We start from the raw sequence: 20,927 nt of genomic DNA on the forward strand, positions 1-20,927 counted from the left end.
AGGATTGGGCGCTCCTAGATAAGCCACGCCCATTTTAGGCTCCGCGATTGGAGGGACGGACGGATATCTGCAACAGGGATTGGTCGCTTGCTTCGCCAATCGTAGCCCCGCCGGCCGCGCCCATTGGTCTTCTTCTTTCTGGAAATTTCCACTTTTCCCATTGGGCTGGTGGACTTAGATGAAAAAAAATTCTGTTGGGCGGGGAGTTGCCGACGCTTTACGCTGATAGGTTCTAATCGCTGCCCTTCTAAGAGTAGTGTGGGGTTTGTGGGAGTCCGCAGCTGCGATTGCCTTCTGCCGTGGTGGCTCCGGGAGCCCGGGGTTTTTGGGGACCGCTCGGGTTCCGGGCCGCTTCCCTCCTCCTTAAGCTGCGGTCCGGCCGAGACGACTCGCTCTTCCCCAGCGGTGGAGAGCCCCGGTCTCTCGCCCGTGCGTTGTGCTCCGGAGGGTCCCAGCTGGTGAGGGTGACCGTCAGGGGACCTTGGGAGAGCTCCCTGGCCCGTCCCCGGATCCCAGCTGTTGGCTTCTGAGTGTTGAAAATTACAGCGTGGCCGTAAAGGCACTGGGGCTTGGGTGGAACAGACCCGGGATCTCACTCTGCTGGCCGGCCGAGTCCCCTCAGTGGAGACGCGCACCCTCTCTGAACCTCTTAGCCAAAGCGTAGGTAATCTAGGGCCACGAGGGGGTTCGTATGGGGTGTTTAGCACTTAATGAAAGGGAGCTGCCTCCATTGTTCGGATGTAAAGGGGTGAAGGGAACAGAGCTCAAAGGTGGTGCCCGACCTCCTCTTGGCCTTACATCGCAGCCCAGCTGCAGGAGGCAGAGCAGGCAGCACCGACCGAGAGGCAAAAGGAAGGTCATCGAGTGTGAGAGATGGGCCTGCAGAATTAAATGCTCATTTTCCACCTGGACCGGTGGGTAGGCGCAAAGGAGCCACCTGACCGGCGTGGAGAGGGCTTGGATGAGGGTCTTGGGTCCCGCCCTATTATTGCTCTTCTGAGGCTAATGCCATCCCTTCCCGGGGTTTTACGTGTCCTCTGTATGTCAATAGCATGTCTCCACAGCGGCCTCTGACACCCCAGCAACCTCCGACGTTGTGGCCAAAGTCACCGCAGGTTCACATGCCTGCCAACCCCCCTCCCTTCCTTAAAACTTGGAGGCTTTGGGTCCCAGAGCCTAATTTGGCAGGCCCAAGCTGCCCACCCCTTTTTCCCTGTCCATCACCTCCAGCACCGAACTCCGGCCACACTGACCTCCTGTCCTTGAACTAGATGGGCTCCTGCGTGCTGGGCCCCCCTGCATGCTGCTCCTTCCACCAGCTCCTCCAGGTTAACCTCTCATCTCTCAGGCTGAGAGGCACTCACAAGGTTCCCCCAACAAGCACACTCATTACTGTCTCCCTGTTACTTGCTTTCCCAACGCTGTGATTATATATGAGTCCAGTCACAAATTAAACTAGCAACTGGTATCAGTGCCACATTCTGTGAGGTCCAGGAGGGTCTTGGGTCTGGTTTTTTTTTTAAGATTTTATTAGGGGAAGGGAGGGAGAAAGAAAGGGAGAGAAACCTCCATATGTGGTTGCCTCTCGCATGTTCCCTACTGGGGACCTGGCCCACAACCCAGGCACGTGCTCACACGACTGGGAATCAAACCAGCGGCCCTTGGGTTCTCGGGCCGGTGGCCCTCAATCCACTGAGCCACCCCAGCCAGGGCGGGTCTGTTTTCTTTATCCTGTGTTCCAGGCGCATTGCACAGTGCCTGGCACATAGGCATTCATTAAGCCATCAAGTGTTGAAAGCCCTACTATGTGTCAGGTGTAATTGTGGGCATGGGGGAAAATACAGTGAACAAAATGGACAAAAATCAGTTTCTGTGTTACTCGTGCTAGCGAAGGGACAGATTTTTAAAAGCGTATGTAGGGTATCTGCTTAAGTGCAGTAGGGAAACAAATCAAGGCTGAGGTGCAAAGAGCTTTGCGGGAAGGGGGCCCAGGCAGTGAGAAGCTAACTTTTGGGGAAAAACAGGAGTGAGCTTCATGAAAAGTCTGTGGAAGAAGCTTGCCGTTGGAGGGAACAGCAATGGAAAGGCCCCGGGGTAGGAGCTACCTGGGGGTGGCCAAACTGGAGGGAGCAGGGAAGAAAGAGCCAGATGGAGAAGCAGCAGAGCTAGGTTCTGCAGATAGTGAGCAGATGATGAGCAGAACGGTGCCTTCATCAGATCCCTCTGGCTGCCGTGTGGAAGAGGGCAAGGGGGGGGCGGGTGTTGGGAGAGCTGCCACAGTGGCTGGGCCACGGCGGGAGCGCCAGAGGGCGGAGAAGAGTTGTGTTGAGATGTGTTTTAGAGGGGCCGACAGGATCTGCTGGTGCAGTGGATGCAGAGTGTGGAGGAGGGGGAATACCAGGCTGACTCTGAACCTTCCGGCCTTGTCTCTCATTCATTTGCTAAGTTTGTCCACGAGACCTTTCCTTGCTCACTGGCACTTTCTGCAGACCACCACACTTGCCAATTCCGTTGCTGTGCCTTAGACCAGCCCTGCCTCTGCCTCCGGCGGCCTTTCGAAGCCTCGAGTTATCTTCCCCACAGCCCGTCTCCAGGCTTCTTTCCCGTTCCGCTCTGTGCAACCTGGCCGTAGCTTCTCCCATGCACCGTTTTTTAGAGTCTGCCTGCATGGGACACACTGCTCCGGGTACAGGGGCTCAGCATTAAACAAGGCAGCCCACAGACGCAACTTCCGCCTGCTTGCATAGATCTTGGGGTGGGAGAGACAGACGATACTTAAACTCATCAGCTGTGTGACTTCACGCAACCTACTTAACCTCTCTGTGCTTCCATTTCTTCCATGTTAAAAGGGGGATGAAGAAGTTCCAATGCCGGCGTAGTCGTAAGGATTAAATGATTTGGTATCTGTAAAGCACTTGGGACAGTGCCTAGCAACAGAGTAAGCACTATATGCATCTGTTGAATAAAAATAAAAGCACAAGCAAAGATAATGCTAGAGTGGTATTATAAAGAAAGCAAAAGGTAAGGGACAGAGAATACCTAAGGAAGCAGGAGAGGAAGGAGCTCCTGGAGGTGGGCAGTAATGAGGCCCCTTAGCTGTGCAGTGCGGAGCAGCCAGCTGGGGCTGGGGTTCTAGGATGGGTAACAACAGAAGGTGCAGAAGCTGAAAAAAAAGTTTGGAATTTTCAAGGAACCCGAAGACGGCTTTTCTATGCTCTGTGACCTTGTGCATAGAGGGCTAATGAAGTGCAGGTGACTTCTCCATGTTATTATGAGGATTAAACAGAATAACCCATACTTGAGTCTTGCCAGACTTGAAACTTATAAAAACTTGCGAGCTTTCTTCCAGAAAAGAAAATGCAACTTAATGAGGTATAGAGTGTAATCAGTGTCGTGGAAAAGGTACTTCTGATCACTCAGAAATGTCCGTTCTCATTATTTCTGCCGACGTGGGCTTCTCCACATCTCTTGGTGAACTCAGAGCCCTCTGGAGTGGACAAGGAAGTCGTAATGCAGCCCGGCCAGTGTCCCCTTCCCCAGACCCCTGGGGCGCAAGCAGAAGCTCCACCGCAGAAGGCGGCGGTGGTGCATGCATTGCATCACAGTTAAAGTGATTCACGCCGCTGTTCCAGGGCCGCTGCTCCCAAGGGTGGGGAGCAAAATGGCGAATCCCCTCGGGCATCCCTGGAGCAAGTGACAGACGGAAGGAGTGACCAAGCTCTCTGCAGCCAAACTTCCAGTTTTAAAGGTCTCCCAATATCAGAAAAAAAAACCACATCTAGACCTGGGGACACTTAGCACGGGAGTGAGGAGCGGAGGCTAGGGGAGGCTTGCAGCTCCAAATTCTGGAGTCTGTAGCCCATGGGATTTCTGTTTTTCCAGGAACTTTCTCTACCGAAGTGGGAATTTGAGACAATCCAAGTTTCCATCGCCGAGTGAGAGTGAAGTTCCCTTCTGGGTTCCGAGGAATTCCCAGGAATATTTTCTTTTCCTGCTTCACTGGATGACCCTCACCTCCTGCTCTCCCGCTAAGATAGAATCTGGGTCCTGATCAGTGGGTGAAAGTGCAGCGGGAAGCAAAGCGCCACAGAGTTCTGCTCGATTCAGTGAACGGACAGCCAGGCGCCGTGCCAGATGCTTCAAGGAATGCAACGATGGTAATTATTATCCGATAATTATTCAGAGAGCCCCAGAGCCCAGCCTGGGACCTTGCCATCCACGCTGCCTCCCAGAGTGATCTCAGCCAGTGTCGGGGCTATAAATATCGTCTTGGATGACTCCCACACGACCGTGTTCTGCCGAGATCCTGCTCCCAAGTTCCAGACGTGTCCACCCAAATGCCTCCTCGATGTCTCACTGGGAAGGCTGACGGGCTTTCCAATGTGTTCACATCGGAGCTCCTGATGGTCTCCCCCCACCCACTCATTCTTCCCTCGACTTCCCTCTCATCAATGGCCTCGCCATTCCTGAGCTGAAGACTTTGCAGGCGTCTCTGAGCTCGGTTTTTCACAGCGATGGTCAGCGAGTATCCTGCCCGCCGCAGGCGGACTCCTTGGCAACTCCCCCGCCGTCTCCTAGCTGTGACGGGGAGAGGGAAGGAGTGCCGGCTGCCCGGGTGGATGGGTGGCTGGAGTCAGACAGGACCCCCAGCCTCAGCTGCCAGGCCATGCCCTGCGAGGGTTGCAGGTTGAGACGAGAGGGGAGCTGCTGCACTCAGGCGACCACCGAGGTGAGCGCGGCGAGGACACGGACGGAGATCAGATCGTGAGAGACAGCGGGTCAGCACTCCCACCCCGATTTGGAATCAGCCAGACAAAGAAGGGGCGCCAGTCGAAACTGGGATAAAATGTCCTGGCAGCTGGGTAGGATGGGGGCTCGGAGTCGGAGTGAGTTCATCCCAACACAGTGGCTCTCGGCCAAGGACGGTTCTGGTCACAGGGGACATTTCGCAGTGTCCAGAGGCAGTTGTGGTTGTCGTAACTTGGAAGGTGGGCGTGCTGCGGGCGCCACGGAGGCTGTTGAACACCCTGTGCTGCGCAGGGAAGCTCCCCACAATTATTTAGCTCCAAATGTAAGGAGAACCGAGCTTGAGAAACCCTGAGCTAAGAAAACGTAAAGCACATTTCTTGCATACCTGAGTCTGGGCTGTGGCTCCAGAGGGAAAGCAGCTACGACGAGCAGGTTTGAATCGACCCCAGGGCGTAATGTGACACCCCATGCCCAGACAAGGTTGTCAAAAGGCACAAGGACGGTGCGAATCGGTGACACCCCACTTCCTGAAAGGTGGGGCAGTCTGTCCCCTCTCCTTGGATTTGGTGGGCTCTGGGACTACTTTGGCCAATAGAACACAGTGGACATGTTACCGGGCCAGTTTCCAAGCCTTATGAAACCGACGGCTTATACGTCCTGTCTCTTGAGACACTGGCCCTTGGAGCTCCGAGCTGCCGGCTAAGAAGTTGGACGGACCTGAGGCAGCCGTGGTTCAGGGAAGCCCAAACGTGGAGAGCCCAGCCGTTCAGCCGTCCCAGCCCAGGTGTGCAAGGAAAGCGGTCTCGGGCCCTCCAGCCCTGCCCAGTCCCCACGGAGTGACCCCAGCTGAAGCCACATGGAGCAGAAGGATCTAGCTGCGCCCGGCTGAGCCCTAACCAAACTCCCGACCCACAGAATCGTGAGATATAATTAAATGTTTTCAGCCAGGTAGGCCTCGAGGCAGCTTGAGGCAGTCTGTTGCACAGCCGCTGGTGCACAGAACAGCGGCCCTCGCCCCGGGCCCTTTCCTGTGCTTTCCTCTCCTCCACTGACGGCGGAGATCCTGGTGACCCGGATGGAGTCCAGCTGGCTCCGCCTGCTCCTCTCCGGCTCTGCCCCGAATGCTCGTGCAAGTATCACTGTCTCTAATCTCTAATGCTGATGGCTCCTCGGATGTCAAAAGGCACCCTTTAAAAGGCAGCTCGTCCATGACCTTGGCCAGCACCCTCCAGAGATGCCCGGGTGTATGGAGCCCACGTCCCAGGTGGCACGTGGTCCCACCTCCCTCTCCGCTGCTCCCCTTTTCCTTTGGCCTCAACGTGCCTCCGCCCCTTGGTCTTTCTCTGCTCTTTCTGGGCAGCTCTCGGCGCCCCCCGAAATGTCTTGTGCCTGTTCTCTTGCTGACCGTGGGTCTCCCACGCTAGATGCTGCTTCCGCCAGAGCGGGGCCGATTTGTTCACTGAAGACAGGGCCTGGGACACAGTCCAGTTTTTGTTTGTTTGTTTGTTTGTTTGTTTATTCATTTCTAGAGAGAGGGGAAGGGAGGGGGAATGAGAAGGAGAGAAACATCGATGTGCGGTTGCCTCTCACATGCCCCCTACTGGTGACCTGGTCAGCAATCCAGGCCTGTGCCCTGACTGGGAATCGAACCCGCTGCCTTTCAGTTCCCAGGCTGGATGCTCAATCCACTGAGCCACACCAGCCAGGGTGGGGCTTTCACTTTGATTATGTCGTTAAAACTTGTTGTAAAGTCATAGAACAGACGTGGGGGTGGGGGTGAATGATACACTATTACTGAATGGGCCCACCCTCGTGCTCTGGGGATCCCCTGCCCCTGTACTAGGTTCACCTTGCCCGCTGGGAGGGAAAGACGTCTCTCAATGTCAGAGATTGAAGAAAAGCAAAGGGATTATTTATTTAAAAAGTGACACAGCCATGGCTGGTGTAGCTCAGTGGATTGAGCTCAGGCTGCGAACCAAAGGGTCTCTGGTTCAATTCCCGGTCAGGGCACATGCCTGGGTTGTGGGCCAGGTCCCCAGTAGGGGGCCATGTGAGAGCAACTGCACATTGATGTTTCTCTCTCTCTCTTTCTCCCTCCCTTCCCGTCTCTCACAAATAAGTAAAATAAAATCTTTTTTAAAAAGATGGAAAAGGCATTAAAAAATAAAAATAAAAAAGTTATACAGAGTAATGACTTATGGTCTTCATTAAAAATACTGAAGTCCTTTAGAATACCCAGACACACACAGTCCTTCTCCCCTCTGCCCAGTCCGGGGCACCATATCTCAGGAAAAGAAGCAGAAGTCCGTGGTTCAGGCAGTCCCTTGGTTCTGGCAGCATCTGCTGTGTCGCCACCACAATCTCCAGTTAATCTCAAACCATGTGGCACCTTCTCATGGCTCACCAGCAAGGGTCCTTTCACCCCTTTCTTTCCAGGCAAAGTCTCTCCTGCTTCCTAATCCATGTGGCAAAAAGGGTGCACCCTAAAGCTGCACGGCCCCAACTTCTGCCAAAGCCCCGTGGCCCCAAAAAGCCCCCACATGGCTGCCGCACCTGGGTTTAAATCCTGGGTTCCCACTTTTCCCACAACCAGTCACACCTGCCAGCGTTCCCGCATTCCTCCAGCTTCCCTGGGCTGCCATAGTAAGTCCGGGCAGGCGTGGCCCTGTAGTGTGGAGCCAATCATCTCTAAGCTCTCACACAGGCGCTATAACCAGGGGGAGTTGCCTCCCAGTTACATCCTGGGTGGAAGTCACTCCCATCCCCCTGGCTCAAAGCGTGGCCACAGCTGTTTAACATATCTGTGAAACCAGTTACAGGTTAAAGATATGTTAAATGACCACGCCAGAGGTTAGCTGCAAAGCTGTTGCTATGGAAAACAGCTCTCAATGGCCCTGCTCCATGTGTCCCTTCCCCCAGCTCAGACTGGTGGGGGTGAGGACATCCTATATATATATTTTTTTCTAATATTTCCTGGACACCCTGAGTTCTGGACCCCATTACAAATCCCCATTTGGGCTCCCCCTCCGGCTGCACCCTGTTACAATAATACACATTACTATTTGAGGTTTTTGTACACTTTAAGCAATTTCACCCGCCATGTCCCCTGAGCATTCACCGCCTTACCAGTCCTTCTTTGAAGTCAGCAGAGGGGCAGCTGGTGCCCTCCCCCAGCCAGCTCCAGGGCCCCCCCCGCAGGCCCTCCTCCCCCCTCCCCCGGAACAGGAAGTCGGCTCTCTCCAAACCACTGACCCGGTTGCTTTGAGCAAGGAATCAGGGGGCTCATCCTCTGCCAGAGGCCCGTGATATATATAGCTACATGCTCCAGACATTTAATGCCCCATAATCCATCCTTTCCTTTCACATCTGTCAAAATGGCGATTATACAACACTAGCCAATGAAACAGATAGTAAAATGAAACTCAGGCAGGTGAAGTAAAATACTAAGCAAGCATTACAACATGCAAAGTTGGCATCACACAGCACAGCCGAGATGTCAGGGGGAGCTGGGCTGTGTAGGGGCTCATCTGCCCACGTGAGGCAGGAGAGAGAAGGAAGTGGAGGGTGGCCCGGGGTAGAGCTGAGACGCGAAGGACCCTCAGGAAACAGTGACGCATTGGGCTTTGACTCTCAGCCCCTGGGAAAAGGAATGGGCTGTGGGGTGGGGGCGGGGCTCCCTTTAGAGTTGGAGGAATTTCCCTGGGTCCTGCTCCCGTCGGAGATCTCAGTCCACCGGCAGGAAACCCTTGCTGCACTGTGGTCCCAATGCTCACTGCACCTGCAGAGACAGGAGCCTGCTCCTCGGGGTGGCTCGCAGCCCTGAACCACGTGGAAGCCAGCAAAGCCATCCCAGAACCTGTATTTAAGGGTTTGAAATGCTTGAGTCAATCTGCCCTATCTGGTTTGTGGTTTTACGTATTCATTTTTAAAAGCTTTTATTTCTTTATTTTAGACGGGGGAGGGAGAAAGAAAGGGAGAGAAACATCAACGTGCGGTTGCCTCTCATGTGCCCCTGGTTGGGGACCTGGCCTGCAACCCGGGTACGTGCTCTGACTGGGAATCGAAGCTGTGACCCTCGGGCTGGCAGGCCAGCGCTCAGTCCACGGAGCCACACCAGCCAGGGCTTGGTTTGTGGTTTTAATTAGAGGGTACGAGTGGCAGGCTGCCTGCAATAATTCCTCCTAGGTGCCCACCCTTTGCAAAGGGATTTGGCCGCTCCTCCCATTAAGAGGGAGCCTATAGCTCCATTCCCTCGGATATGGGCTGGCTTTGCAACCTGATTGGCTGACGGGGTGTGGTGGAGGTAGTGCAGTGTGACCTCAGAGTCAGGCCTCAAGGGGTGTTGCAGCCTCTGCTGTCCCCCTCCTGGAGCAGGGCCCAGAGACGACGATGCCAAGAAGGTGCCCAGTCTAGCCCATGGGAGGATGAGGGCAGCAGAGAGCAGACCTGAGGGGCCTTGCTGACGGCCAGCATCAGCTGCCAGGCAGGTGAGCGAGGCTGCCCCAGGCCCCCAGACCCAGCCGGGTGGTCAGATGACCACAGCCACGGCGGTGTCCGGGCAAGACTGGCAGATGGACCTTCTAGCTCATCCCACCCACACTGCCGACTCAGCATGCTGGTTGTTACTTTAAGGCAGTAAGTTTTCAGAGGCTTATTACACAGGAATAGATACATTAGACAATATAAAAGGATCTAAGTTCACAAACAGCATTTGAATATTTAAGAGAACTGCCCTGGCTGGTGTAGCTCGGTGGATTGAGTGTGGGCCTGCGAAGCAAAGGGTCGCTGGTTCGATTCCCGGTCAGGGCACATACCTGGGTTGCAGGCCAGGTCCCCAGCGGGGGCGTGTGAAAGGCAACCACACACTGATGTTTCTCTCCCTCTCTTTCTCTCTCCTCCACTTCCTCTCTCCCTAAAAATAAATAAATAAAATGTATAACAAGGAATATTTAAGAGAACTGATTTACTGTATTTATAAGTTTAATCTGTTAGGGTGTAAGAATTGTTTAACTGATTAGAAAAAAATATGCTTGGCTTGGGAGGGTACCCTCGCTGCTGCCCCCCTCCCACACCCTCCCTGTTTATAAAGAAAAAAAGACCCCAAGAGAAAAATATGTTTAGATGTGTCTCTTCTGTTTTGAGCTTGAGGTGTTTGAGAGGAATAGCTATTTCAGCCCTGCAAACTGTAGTTTAAATCTATTAGGAAATTTAATTACCTACGTTTGTAATTAGCATTCATTTTTAGAATGTAATCTGTTGAACCTGTGAATTAATTAAATATTCATCAGATAATAAGTGAAAGTAGTTCTTATTTTTATATAAAAATTAGTGGATTTATAAATAGAACATTAGATTTGCAAGTTGCTGTTGGACGTTGAAGAAGAACTAGCTCTTTTTTTAATTTATAAGTTTAATAAGCACAGTATTAATTTAAACACAAGCAGCAGGAGGTAGACTTTCTCTACACAAAAGCCCCTCCCTCTCCAGCATTAAAAGTCCTCCACTGACAAGGCCGGTGCTAGCAGCCCCACTGGGAGCCGTGGCGTTCCACGGACTTCCGTGCCTGTGCTCCTGTGGGTCCCTAGGCCTGGAACGCCCCCCACCCCACCACACACACACCTTTGGTACCCGGAAAAAATTTGACCCTTTTTGCAAGGTCCAGCGGCAACCCGATGAGGAGGTCCTGTCTGGCAGATCATGCTTCCGCCCGTGTCCACTCGGGTGTGTGGCCAGGCCTCTCTTAGACCAGACGAGGGAGGGATGTGCGCCGGCACCTTCTCTATCCTGGCTGCCCTGTGAGAACAGAGCTGAGTCCCAGTGAGAAGACAGAGATCAGCACGGATGGCCAGGGTGTCCGGGCGTGTGCATGGCCTGGCAGCTACGGGGCATGTGGATTTTGGGCTGAGCGTTGGCGTCGGCCTCCTGATTGGGCCTGAGACCCTACCGCTGGCCTCTGCCTCTTGCTGTGTCCTCCTCCCCAGACCTTGCCGGGAAGGGTCTGGTAGACAGAAGGATTGCCCCGCAGAATGTCCACACCCTAGTACCTGGAGCCTGTGCGTATGTCACACACTGCAGGGCGAAGAGGACGGGAAGTCGCAGATGGAACTCGGCAGACTTTCAGCTGGAAGATTGTCAGGGGTTACCCTGGTGGGCCCCATGTGATCGAGAGTGTCCTTGAAAACGAAAGGGAGAAGCAGGGGAGAGGCAGAGGGGAAGGCCACCGTGGGAGAAGGGTCAGAGACGCAGCACCATTGCCTGCTTTGAAGCTGGAGGAAGTGGGCTGCAAGCCCAGGAACCTGGGTGGTCTCTGAAGCTGGGAACGGCGAAGAAGAGTTTCCAGAGAGGAGCGCGGCCTTGCTCGGACCTTGATTTTAGCCCAGGGGGACCCACGTCAGACTTATCCTACAGAACTCGAACGTACATCTGTGTTGTTTAAGCTGCTGAATTTGCAATAGAAAACAGATACACAGGGTCACCCACATGCTTCATTTCCTGAATCACAGTGACATCTGTGCAATCACTTTGCAGACCACAGATGGGAACCAAAAAACCTGGACCGAAGTCTGGGCTCAGCCCTCCCAAGCTGTGTTGACCTTGGGCCAGTCTGGGTCGCTCATCCGTGCCGTGGGGGCAGAGCCGCCTCATCCAGCAGGCAGTCGGAACACTTATCGGATTCATGGAGGCAGAGCAAATGGACGGAGTGCTCATTAATGCTGGGCGCCGGCTGGTGCCTGGTGCCCTGTCAACGGCTGCCGTCCGGGCTGCAGTTGGCCAGGCCCTTCCTGCTCTGTGATTGGAGAAGTGGCGGGTGGAGAGGAGGCCTTGGGCATGGAGACCGGACTACCACATCTGCCACATCCAGAACTCATCTCGCTGACCTTTCTGGGAGAGGGCACGGCCTGCCTGGGGGTCCTGGAATGTTGGGGACCCTGGCTTCCAACCTTCCCCTGTCTTCCCTCACTCCCAGGCCCGATCAGCATTCTCCTTGCCACCGGTGTGTGCTAATAATCCTCTCCTCGGGGTGGCGGTGCTGCCTGCTGCACCCACAGCCAGATTCTGCGATCCACCCGCAGCCCTGCCCGGGGTCACTGCCACGCTCAGTGCCGGAGGCCTCAGCATCGGGGCAGGTCTGCAACCAGCCAGACCTGAATGCTGAATTCGTAATTTACATCTCAAGAAGCAAGTTGCAAGGGGCCAGTGTACCCCAGGGTGGCAGAGCTGGTACTGGAACCTTTTATGGAACCGAGGTTTCTTCTCCCCAGGTTATAAAAATATTCACGATTATACTTACCAGATAGTATTAATGGTATAGAAAGACATAAAAGTATTTATATTAAAAATCCATCTTCAGCCCTGGCTGGTGTGGCTCAGTGGATTGAGCACTGGCCAGCAAACCAAAAGGTCACTTTTGGTTGGATTCCCAGTCAGGGCACATGCCTGGGTTGCGGGCCAGGTTCCCGGGGTTGGGCGCGAGCTAGAGGCAACCAATCGATGTATCTCTCGCACATCAATGTTTCTCTTCCTCTCTCCCTCCCTTGCCATCTCTCAAAAAAGTAAATAAATAAAATATATTTTTTTAAATGCATCTTTGGCCCTGGCTAGTGTGGCTCAGTGGATTGAGTGCAGGCCTGCGAATCAAAGGGTTGCTGGTTCGATTCCCAGTCGGGGCACATGCCTGGGTTGTGGGCCTGGTCCCCAGTGAGGGATGTGCAAGACACAGCCACACATGGATGTTTCTCTCTTTCTTTCCTTCCTTTCCCCTCTCTATAAAAATAAAAATAAATAAAATTTAAAAAATCTAAAGTTTAAAAAAATCCATCTTCATAGTCTTTGTTTGTAAAAGTGTTGAGAAAATATAAAGAAAAAATCACCCCAATTCTTCTGCTGGAAAATGCCAAAAATGCCACTTGGAACTCAAGTTCTGGACCTTCAAATTCCACCCCGTCGGTCCAGCCTCCCGGCCTGCTCTAGATTCGGCTCCAGCCGCGCACCCGCCCGCCCCTGGGGCTAAGAGGCGGTGGCTCGTAGGCTTGAGGGAAGTCGCCAAACCGGACGTACCCGTTTGCCCCAGTTGTCACCTCCCCAGGGCCAGCCCGACCGGGGCTCCCGGGGACTGGGGGCGAGATGGGGTGCGGCGCAGGTCATCCGCGGGGCGACCAGCGGGGGCCCCTGGTAGTAAAACGTTTCGCACCGCGGAGGCCGTGCCCGGCTCTCTCAGTTTGGTACGGAGCGCCAGGGCGAGGGACAGGCGAGGGCCGGGACAGCGGCGGCCGCCCCGCCCCGAGGGAGGGGCCACGTGGCCCCGCGACCCTCGGAGAGCCCAAATGAGAAGAGGGAGGGAGTCCTGCGCGGCGCGAAGCCCGGCGTGGAGTGGGCTTGGGCTAGGGCTGGGCGAGGTGGACGGGGTGCGCACGTGTCTGTGTCCCAGTGCGGAGACCCATCCGGCCGTCGGGACTACAAGTTCCAGGGTGCTCAGCGACGCGCCTGGGCTGTTCGGGCCGCGCGGCCCGCGGGCTTGGAGCAGGTCGCCGCTGGCTGGCACGCGCCACCGGGTTCCGGAGTAAATAGGGAGAGACTCTCCTAAACACCGTAATTAGAGTTCAAGTGGGCGGGGAGCCGCTCCGCGCCGCCTGCTCATGTCTCTGCAGGGCCGAGTGGCCTGCCGCTTGGCACTGCCGCGTGCGGCGGGGCAGCTGCTCGGCACCCCACGCCCCTGGCCAGGCCCCTCAGTGGGTGCCACGCGGACCCGCAGCAGTGCGTGCGGCCCTCCGGCCTCCCTGGGCCCCTACGGCCTCTGCGCGCGGTCCCCAGCGGGAGTTGGGGCTTGGGGGGCGGCAGCGGTGGGGCGGAGAGCCGGGGTGCGCACCTGGGCCCCCCTGGCCATGGCGGCGAAGGTGGACCTGAACACCTCCACCGACTGGAAGGAGGCAAAATGTAAGTGTAAGCAGAAGGGGGGCGAGGGGCGAGGGCGGCCCCACGTGGGCCTTCCGAGGCTGGACGGCACCTCACCAGCAGTCTCTTCCACCTGAGAGACCTGGGGAGGTTGGGGCCCCCTGTGCCCTGGTGTGGACTCCCGCACTCACAGCCACGCCCCCTGTGTTCCCACCCCACAAAACAGTTCACCCCAGGCCAGCTCCAGGTTCCGCGTCAGGGGCTGGGTGAAGAAGGTGGCCCTGCCCCTCGGGAATGGGCCACTGGGCAGCCCTAGAGATCGTCCAGGACTTACCCCCATGCCCCGTTGTGCAGGAGGGACACTGAGGCCCAGTACTTTAGCCGAATAGCCCAAGGTCACTTGGGAGTTTGTGACAGAGCTGACATTAAGGTCTTGAACTCCTGATGCTTGGCATAGTATGGTTTCTCCAGTGGTGGCATTTCGGGCACAGTGGCAGGGAATGGGCTGAGGGGATAGCTCTCCGATTGGAGTCCCACTTGGTGGGATCAGATAACCCCTAGGAGGGGCCTCCCCGGGCGGGCCTGTCCCACTTCCACCCTCCTTCCCCCTGGGCCTGCCTCTCTGGGCACGTGGTCTGATGCCCTTTCGCCCTCATCATTGGCCTCCTGCCACTGTAAGCAGTCCCTGGGGCACCCAGGGCAGGGCGGCTGGGGAGCAGGGCAGAGATGGGGCATTGTATCTGTGAGAACAGTGACCTCGCCCCCACAGGACAGGCATGCCCCTCCCCCCTCCCGCAAAGAGCCAAGGAGGGAGGCAGCCTGACCGGCAGAGCCCCAAATAGCCCCGGGAGCCCGTTCCAGCTGCCCCTGCCCTTCAGGGTCTGCTCCCTGGGCCCTAGCGACCGTTCCCGGCTGGATCCCCTTTCAAAAGGGCAGGGAAAGCAGCTCATTGGCTGCGCCCGCCTGTGGAGTGGCTTTGGCCAATGGGGCTGAGAAGGCAGGCCTTGGACAGGCGGTGGTTGGGGGTACGGGGGAGGCATCCTCCCAGGATTGGAGGTAGAGTTCAAGATGACTTAGCCTCGTCATTAATTGCATGGCCTGCACTGGGATCTTAAAGCGCCCGCAGAAAGCACTTGACTTTGCTCCGTGAGCACACGCAGTGTTTACGCCGTCCACCCTGGGCATAAGAACACCAGTGAGGGCAGCGAGCAGAGGCCCCCAGCAGGGGGACTGCCCCTTAGGGAGCTCTGCTTCTCCTTCTCTGCCAATGAGCAGTAACCCGGGGGGTGGGACAGAGCCAGGGAGGCGGGGGGGCCCAGGCACCACCAGCTCCGAATCTGCCTCGATTTCTAGGATCCAGCTCCCTGCCAGCGCCATTCCTTGGTGCTGCTGGAAACTTCCAGATCTCATGAAGCAGCGATTCCCAGGCTGCTGCTGTGTCTCTCTGCTTGGAGCTAGGGTTCCCGTCCATGCAATCGGTCCATTTTTATTGAATGCTTTCTTTCTATGTGGCTGGCACCGGCCGGGGCTGGGGATTCAGCCTCGAGGGAGACTGGGAAGGACCCTGCCCTCACAGGGCTTCTCCTCTTCGGGGAGGGAACTGGGTGGAGAGCACGGCCATCCTGGGGGCAGTGCCAGGCAAAGGTCAGGGCTGTGAGGAAACCCTGGTAGGTGGGGCTGCCCAAGCACCAGCGTCCAGTCGGGGGGTGTGTGAGGAGGGCGGCCTGGCCCCAGGTGCCCCAGCACCAGGTGTGAAGCCCCCCGCTGTGTGTGTGTGTATGTTGGGGGTGAGACAGGGACCCCCATGTGTTTTAGTTATCTGTCACTTCTGGGTGGCACATTACCCCAGGAACCAAGGGGCTTCAACGGCAGACACCGCACAGCCTCCAGGCCCGCGAGCCTGGCAGTGGCTCAGCTGGGCGGTTCTGGCTCAGAGGTCTCGGGTGGCCTTGGGGACCCGCTCTGGCTGGGGGCAAGCTGCTCCCGGGTGACTCACGTGAAGTGGCTGTTGGCTGGACGCCTCAGTTCTTCACCACGGGGCGGCTGGGGCGTCCTCACGACACAGCAGCGGGCTTCCCCCAGAGCAGGCGACCCGGGCCAGGGACCACGAGGAGACCAAGCCGGCAGCCACGGTGCCTGTCTGCGGCCTTGTTTTCCAGGCCTCGCAGTGTCTCTCCTGCTTTACCCCGGGGCTTAGAGCCAAGCCAGGGAGCCCCACCCACCCTCCCAGGGCGGGGAAGTGGGCTCCACCTCGGGAAGTGAAGATCATCGAAGAATTAGGGGCATATTTTTAAGGCCACCACACTGGGTGGTGCTCTCTCAGCTGGACCCTGCCTCAGAGTGGGGTCCCAGCTCTGGTCCTTGAAGACCCCACCCCTTTTGCTCATTATGTTCCGTTTACCCTGGGGGCGGAGTCACAGCAGAGCGCGCCCAGCGTGCAGACCTTCGTCATGCGGATGGACGGTCAGCACTTGCATGGAAGTATCCAGCTGTGCCTCCCCACTCTGGTCGATAGGTAGAACACTGCCATCACCCTGGCAGGTTCCGTTGAGGCCCTTTCCAAGCAGTAGCCTTTAAAGCTAGTTGCTCTTCTCTTTGGTTCATTTCTGCTCGAACGTCATAGGAACAGAGGCGTGCGGTGTGGGCACCTTGTACTTAATATCTGCGATCCGTCCACGTTATCGGGTGTGTTGACCATTTGCTCTTTTTTATTGCTGTATAATATTCCACGGCATGGACGTACCACAGTCTGAGTCCCTGTGCGCCTGTGGATGAGCATTAGTTAGGGTTTCTGGTGTGGGATTGTTGGGAATAAAGCTGCTCTGAGTGTCACGGACACGTTTTTGCTGGACACATGCTCTCCCTTCTCTTGGGGACACGTCTACATAGACCTCCAAACGCCCGTCTGCGCCTGAGACAATCCTCTCTCAAAGACTGGCACACAATAACCAAAGTCACAAGATACCAGTGTGTATAGGTCAGAAGGTGGATGCCCATGCCCTGGCTGGTGTGGCTCCATGGATTGAGTGCTGGCCTGTAAACTAAAACGTCACCAGTTCGATTCCCGGTCAGGGCACATGCCTGGGTAGTTGGCCAGGTCCCCAGTAGGGGGCAGCCACACATTGATGTTTCTCTCCTTCTCTTTCTCCCTCCCTTCCCCTCTCTCTAAAAATAAATAAAATAAAATCTTAAGAAAAAAAGAAGGTTGATGCGCAGTTCAAGGTGGGGAATTAGAGCAGGAGGTTGGGGGACCCTCATGTGCCTGGGCAGGCCTGCTCTCCCCACAGGGAGCGCCACATGGGAACCAAACTGCAGCCTTCAGGGTGCTCAGCAGCACAGGCTCTCAGCTGGGGAGCTGGCTGGGCGACTTCGGGAGCCGATCCCACTGCCCTGGGAAGGCTGGGCAAGCGGCTCTGCCAGGGGTGGACCCACCCACCGAGGAGCCCCTTCCCGGGGTGCTTGCTCAGTGTCCCCGTCTCTGTGCGGTGTGGCGTGCCCGCGCCGGGGCCCACGTACAGGAGGCGCCAGTCCCACGGCCCGGCGTGTCCTCTGGACAGGTGGCCAGATGCTGCCTCGCTCTGGGCCTTTCCTCCACCTTCAAGCGGACGGCCCACTTATGGGGGCCCATCCCCCCTCTAGGTAAGTAAGTAGTGTCAGGCTGGACTTTCCTGAGTAGGAGACATTCAGTCTTTTTTGGAGGGGGGGGCCTCTGCAGAATCTGGTTACATTGGCCAGGGTTAACTTCTCTGATTCCCTCAGGCAGTGCCTTTTCATCAGAAAACAGCAGAAACATTGTGTGTTGTAACGGCAGTGGGGGGTACAGGGACTTAAGGTCAGGCACCGGGGGGCTTTGGAGGACTGGGTCACCAGGCGAGGGGGCTGGCCTCCAGGAGGGGGGCCACGGAGGCTCCCCACACCTCTGCAGGCTGTGTGGGTGGGGCTGTGTGCTAGAACAGCATCGGCGCCCTCGGGCACGGGTGAGCCCCGCACCCCTGCTTCCGTGCTTCCCGAGCCTCAGTTTCCTCACCTGTGAAACGGGGCCAGCCACACCCGATTTGTGGGTTTTGCAGGTTGGGCCTGGATCACATCAAAACTATTTGTACACGGGGGGGCCCCCGGTGGCCCCCTTGGTCCTGTCTCCTCTCTCTGCTCTGTCCGGGGACCATGGCGACACTGAGCTTGAGTCCACTCCTCTCTCCCGTGGTCTCAGGTGCTGGAGCCTGACCTGCGTGTCCTGGGTCGCATCTCCTCTCCCTGATGTCCCGGCCTCGGTGTGCGCTGGGCCGGGGCGAGGAGCCCTGGAAACCGCGTTGTTTCACGCAGGGTGGGCGATGTATCCGCTTCGGCTGCGGAACTGGGAAATGTTCGGGCACCTGGGAATCGGAGGGGCCTCCTCCCACCTGTTTTCAGGGGGGAGCAACCCTGTGCGGAGGGACGGAGGTGAGGGGCCCAGGGCGAGCAGAAACGCGCTGTGGGCTTCGTGCTGTTTGTCTCCGCTGCTCGTGCCCCGTGCTGTGACCAGACCCCGCTCCTGGGGGACGGCGAGCCCACTTGATTAATGTCGCTGCTGCCGCGTCCGCAGAGCCCGGCCGTTATCAGCCCTGCCCACCTGGCCTTCTCCGGAAGAGCCCGGAGCTCCCTCCGCCCCAGCCTGCCCTCACCTTTCTGAACGCCGGCTTGCAAAGCGCCGTAAAGACACTTCTTAAAACACATCATTGAATTCCCGCTCGCCCGCGGCACTTTATGGTTCCGACGCAGCCTGCTTCCTCCCGAGCAGCCGGCGCCCGGGAGCCCATGAAAGCTTTGTCCGGGGTCAGGCCTCCCCGTCAAAATTTACTGCAAACATCTTTTTACAACACCTGTCTCACTGAGCTGTGAAATACGCTCGCCTCTCCAGAAGAGAAAGAAAATTAAAACCTCTGTTGTACATCTTTTATAAGAAAAATAAAACTCACTTGCGCTTTAAGTCTGCGTCTGTCTTTCGGGCAGAAGGAGGCGGAACGTGTTCTACCGTGTGGGGTGTGTGCCCTGGAGGCCCCGCTTCTCCCCCTCCCCCGCCCCCCAGCGAGTGAGGGGGGCCCCGGGGGCAGCCCCGCTGACATCCTGGAAGCCCAGGCGGTGACGGTGGCACTCGGTGAGAACGCTGTTGTCTTCTCCTTCCCCGTAAATCGGGGACCAGCTCGGTGTGTGAGCTCCTCGGGGGTCCGCCAGGCTGCAGCCTCCTGGAGGTGAGGATGCGGTGCCCTGCACGCTGGCCTGGACAGGTGTGTGCCCAGGGACCGTGGGCTGGAAGGACAGGCTGACGGGCGTCCGTGGGTCAGCACCCGGCCGCTGGTGGCGGAGCTGGGAGCACTGTGTGCTCCTCTTCCTGTGTCGTCTCTGAGGAGTGGGGCTGTCTTTCGGACTCTGCTGGTCCCTCGGACCAGGCCACGCATCCTGGGGAGGGACAGTGCAGGAGAGCCTAGGGCCACACCCCGCCCGGGCTTGCCCGTGGCCGGGCAAGCTTGCTCTGCTTCTTCTGAAAAGGCAGGTGGTGGCATGTGCCAAAGGGTGGGGACCTGAGCTGTCTCCAGGCACCCCAGACCAGTTCCGTGGGTGCCCGGGGCCTGCGCCAGGCAGAGGGACTCAGCTCGAGGGCGTCCCTGTGGGATCAGCCTGGGTCCCAGCTGCCGGGGTCTCTCCAGCGTCACAGCAGCTGCACTCACTTCCTGGCCCCCTGCCCAGCAGGCCAGGGGGTGGGGGTGGGGGGGGGCCCTGCACTCAGGCATTCCAAGGCCTTGGACTGGGGGTGTCTTTGGTCACAGTTGTGCAAGGTGGCAAATGTAGGGACCCAAGTAGTTTAAAAAGCTCCTCCACTCACTGTGCCCCGAGTTGAAACATTTTTTGTCTTGTTTTGTTTTGTTCTCTCTGAGTCTTTCCTGACTCGCAGGAGGGAGGAGGGCTTCTCTCTGCTGTGTGGATGCATTTCACAGCCTTCCAGACGTTCCCACGGCCACAGCAAGCCCAGGCCCCAGGGAAGGCTCACGTGCCCCTGCCCCATGGACCAGAAAACTGGGGCTCAGAGAGGCTGGGTGACTTGCCGTGACCGTGACTGTGACTCTGGCATTGGGAGGTCCCCAGCCCAAGGCCCGTGGGGGGCAGGGAGCGGGAGAGGGCGGAAACCTCAGCCTCGGCCTGCACTGGGGCCGTGTGGTCCTCGGCTGGGACGCGGTGCGGTTTCTGTCCCCCAGTCCAGCTGTTCTGGGTTACCCTCCATGTCTCCGCCCACACGCTGCCTGCGGCCTCAGGGCTTCCGTGCCCGCTGTTCCCTCTGCCGGGAGGACTGTTCCCTGAGAACACTCGCCCTGAACGTCCAGGCCTCAGCCCGTTCGCGCATTGATTCGTTCCATGGTGTCCACGCATGGCGGGCACTGTGCCGGGGGTGGGGGCCCGGAGTAAATAGGACAGAGCCAATGTGGCCAAAGTCAAGTTAGGAATGAAGCGTCGGACCGTCAGAGCAGGGGCTCTGGGAGTGGAGGGCAGGGCAGCGGGATCAGTAAAAGAAGACCAGGCCGGGGCACAGCCAGTTCAGAGGCCCCGGAGGCCGGGAACTGCCTGGCCCGGGAAGGACCGACAGGTGAGCTGCTCGGCTGCCCCGCGCCGAGGTGCACGGCCAGAATGACGTGTCGTGGGGAAGGCAGCCCGGGAGGAGCTCAGGGCGGGAGACAGGCCGGTTACCCGGCCAGGTAGGGACTTGGAGTTTGACATGAGCTCAGAACGGAGAGACGGCTTCCGACCTCTGTTCCTACGCCCCCTGGGCTGCCGCGTGAGGAACAGACCAGCGGATGGACACGGGGCGTCCGCCGCGAGCTGGGGTCTTTGGCGCGCTCTGGCGGGCTCTAGGGAGCGATGATGGGGGCGTGGCTCCTGGCGGGGGCGAGCGGAAGGCGTGGTTTCTTGGGTTCTGGGGGGACAGACATCAGCAGCTCAGAAGATGACGAGGGGCTGGAGGCGCAGCCTGGGATTGGGAGCGGGAAGGGTTTCGAGTGCGCGGAATGGCTGGGCTGTGAAGACCTGGGGAGAGGGGGTGGCTTAAGGAAAAGGGGGGCACAAGGAGACTGAGGAGGAGGGCCAGCGAGCCTGCTGGGGTCCGGGAGGGGGGTTCCTGGGGTGGGGGAATGAAGGGGCTGCAGGAGCTGAGTGCACCAGGGAGGATAGGATGGGCCACATGGCCATGGTCGGTAAGGTGTTTTTGACCTTGGCCTTGATGGAGAGGTGGGGCCAGAGAGCTGTGGGCTGGGGGGAGC

General features: G+C 57.5%; 1 protein-coding gene across 3 annotated transcripts in view; it reads left to right on the forward strand.

Annotated features, from left to right (window-relative positions):
• The first annotated feature begins 13,226 nt into the window (after nt 1-13,226).
• MACROD1 (mono-ADP ribosylhydrolase 1) overlaps nt 13,227-20,927 on the forward strand; it is a 135,431-nt gene continuing 127,730 nt past the window's right edge. The window contains exon 1 of one of the 3 annotated variants that reach the window (XM_045855111.1): nt 13,227-13,683. In XM_045855111.1, the coding sequence (XP_045711067.1) occupies nt 13,386-13,683 (298 nt within the window). In that variant the 5' untranslated portion in view covers nt 13,227-13,385. The remainder of the gene's footprint in view (nt 13,684-20,927) is intronic. The other 2 variants (XM_045855110.1, XM_045855112.1) reach the window with 2 other exon arrangements.

This window comes from Phyllostomus hastatus, unplaced genomic scaffold (genome assembly GCF_019186645.2).
Source record: "Phyllostomus hastatus isolate PE091 unplaced genomic scaffold, TTU_PhHast_1.1 phas_scaffold_11, whole genome shotgun sequence".
In the NCBI taxonomy this organism is placed as follows: domain Eukaryota; kingdom Metazoa; phylum Chordata; class Mammalia; order Chiroptera; family Phyllostomidae; genus Phyllostomus; species Phyllostomus hastatus.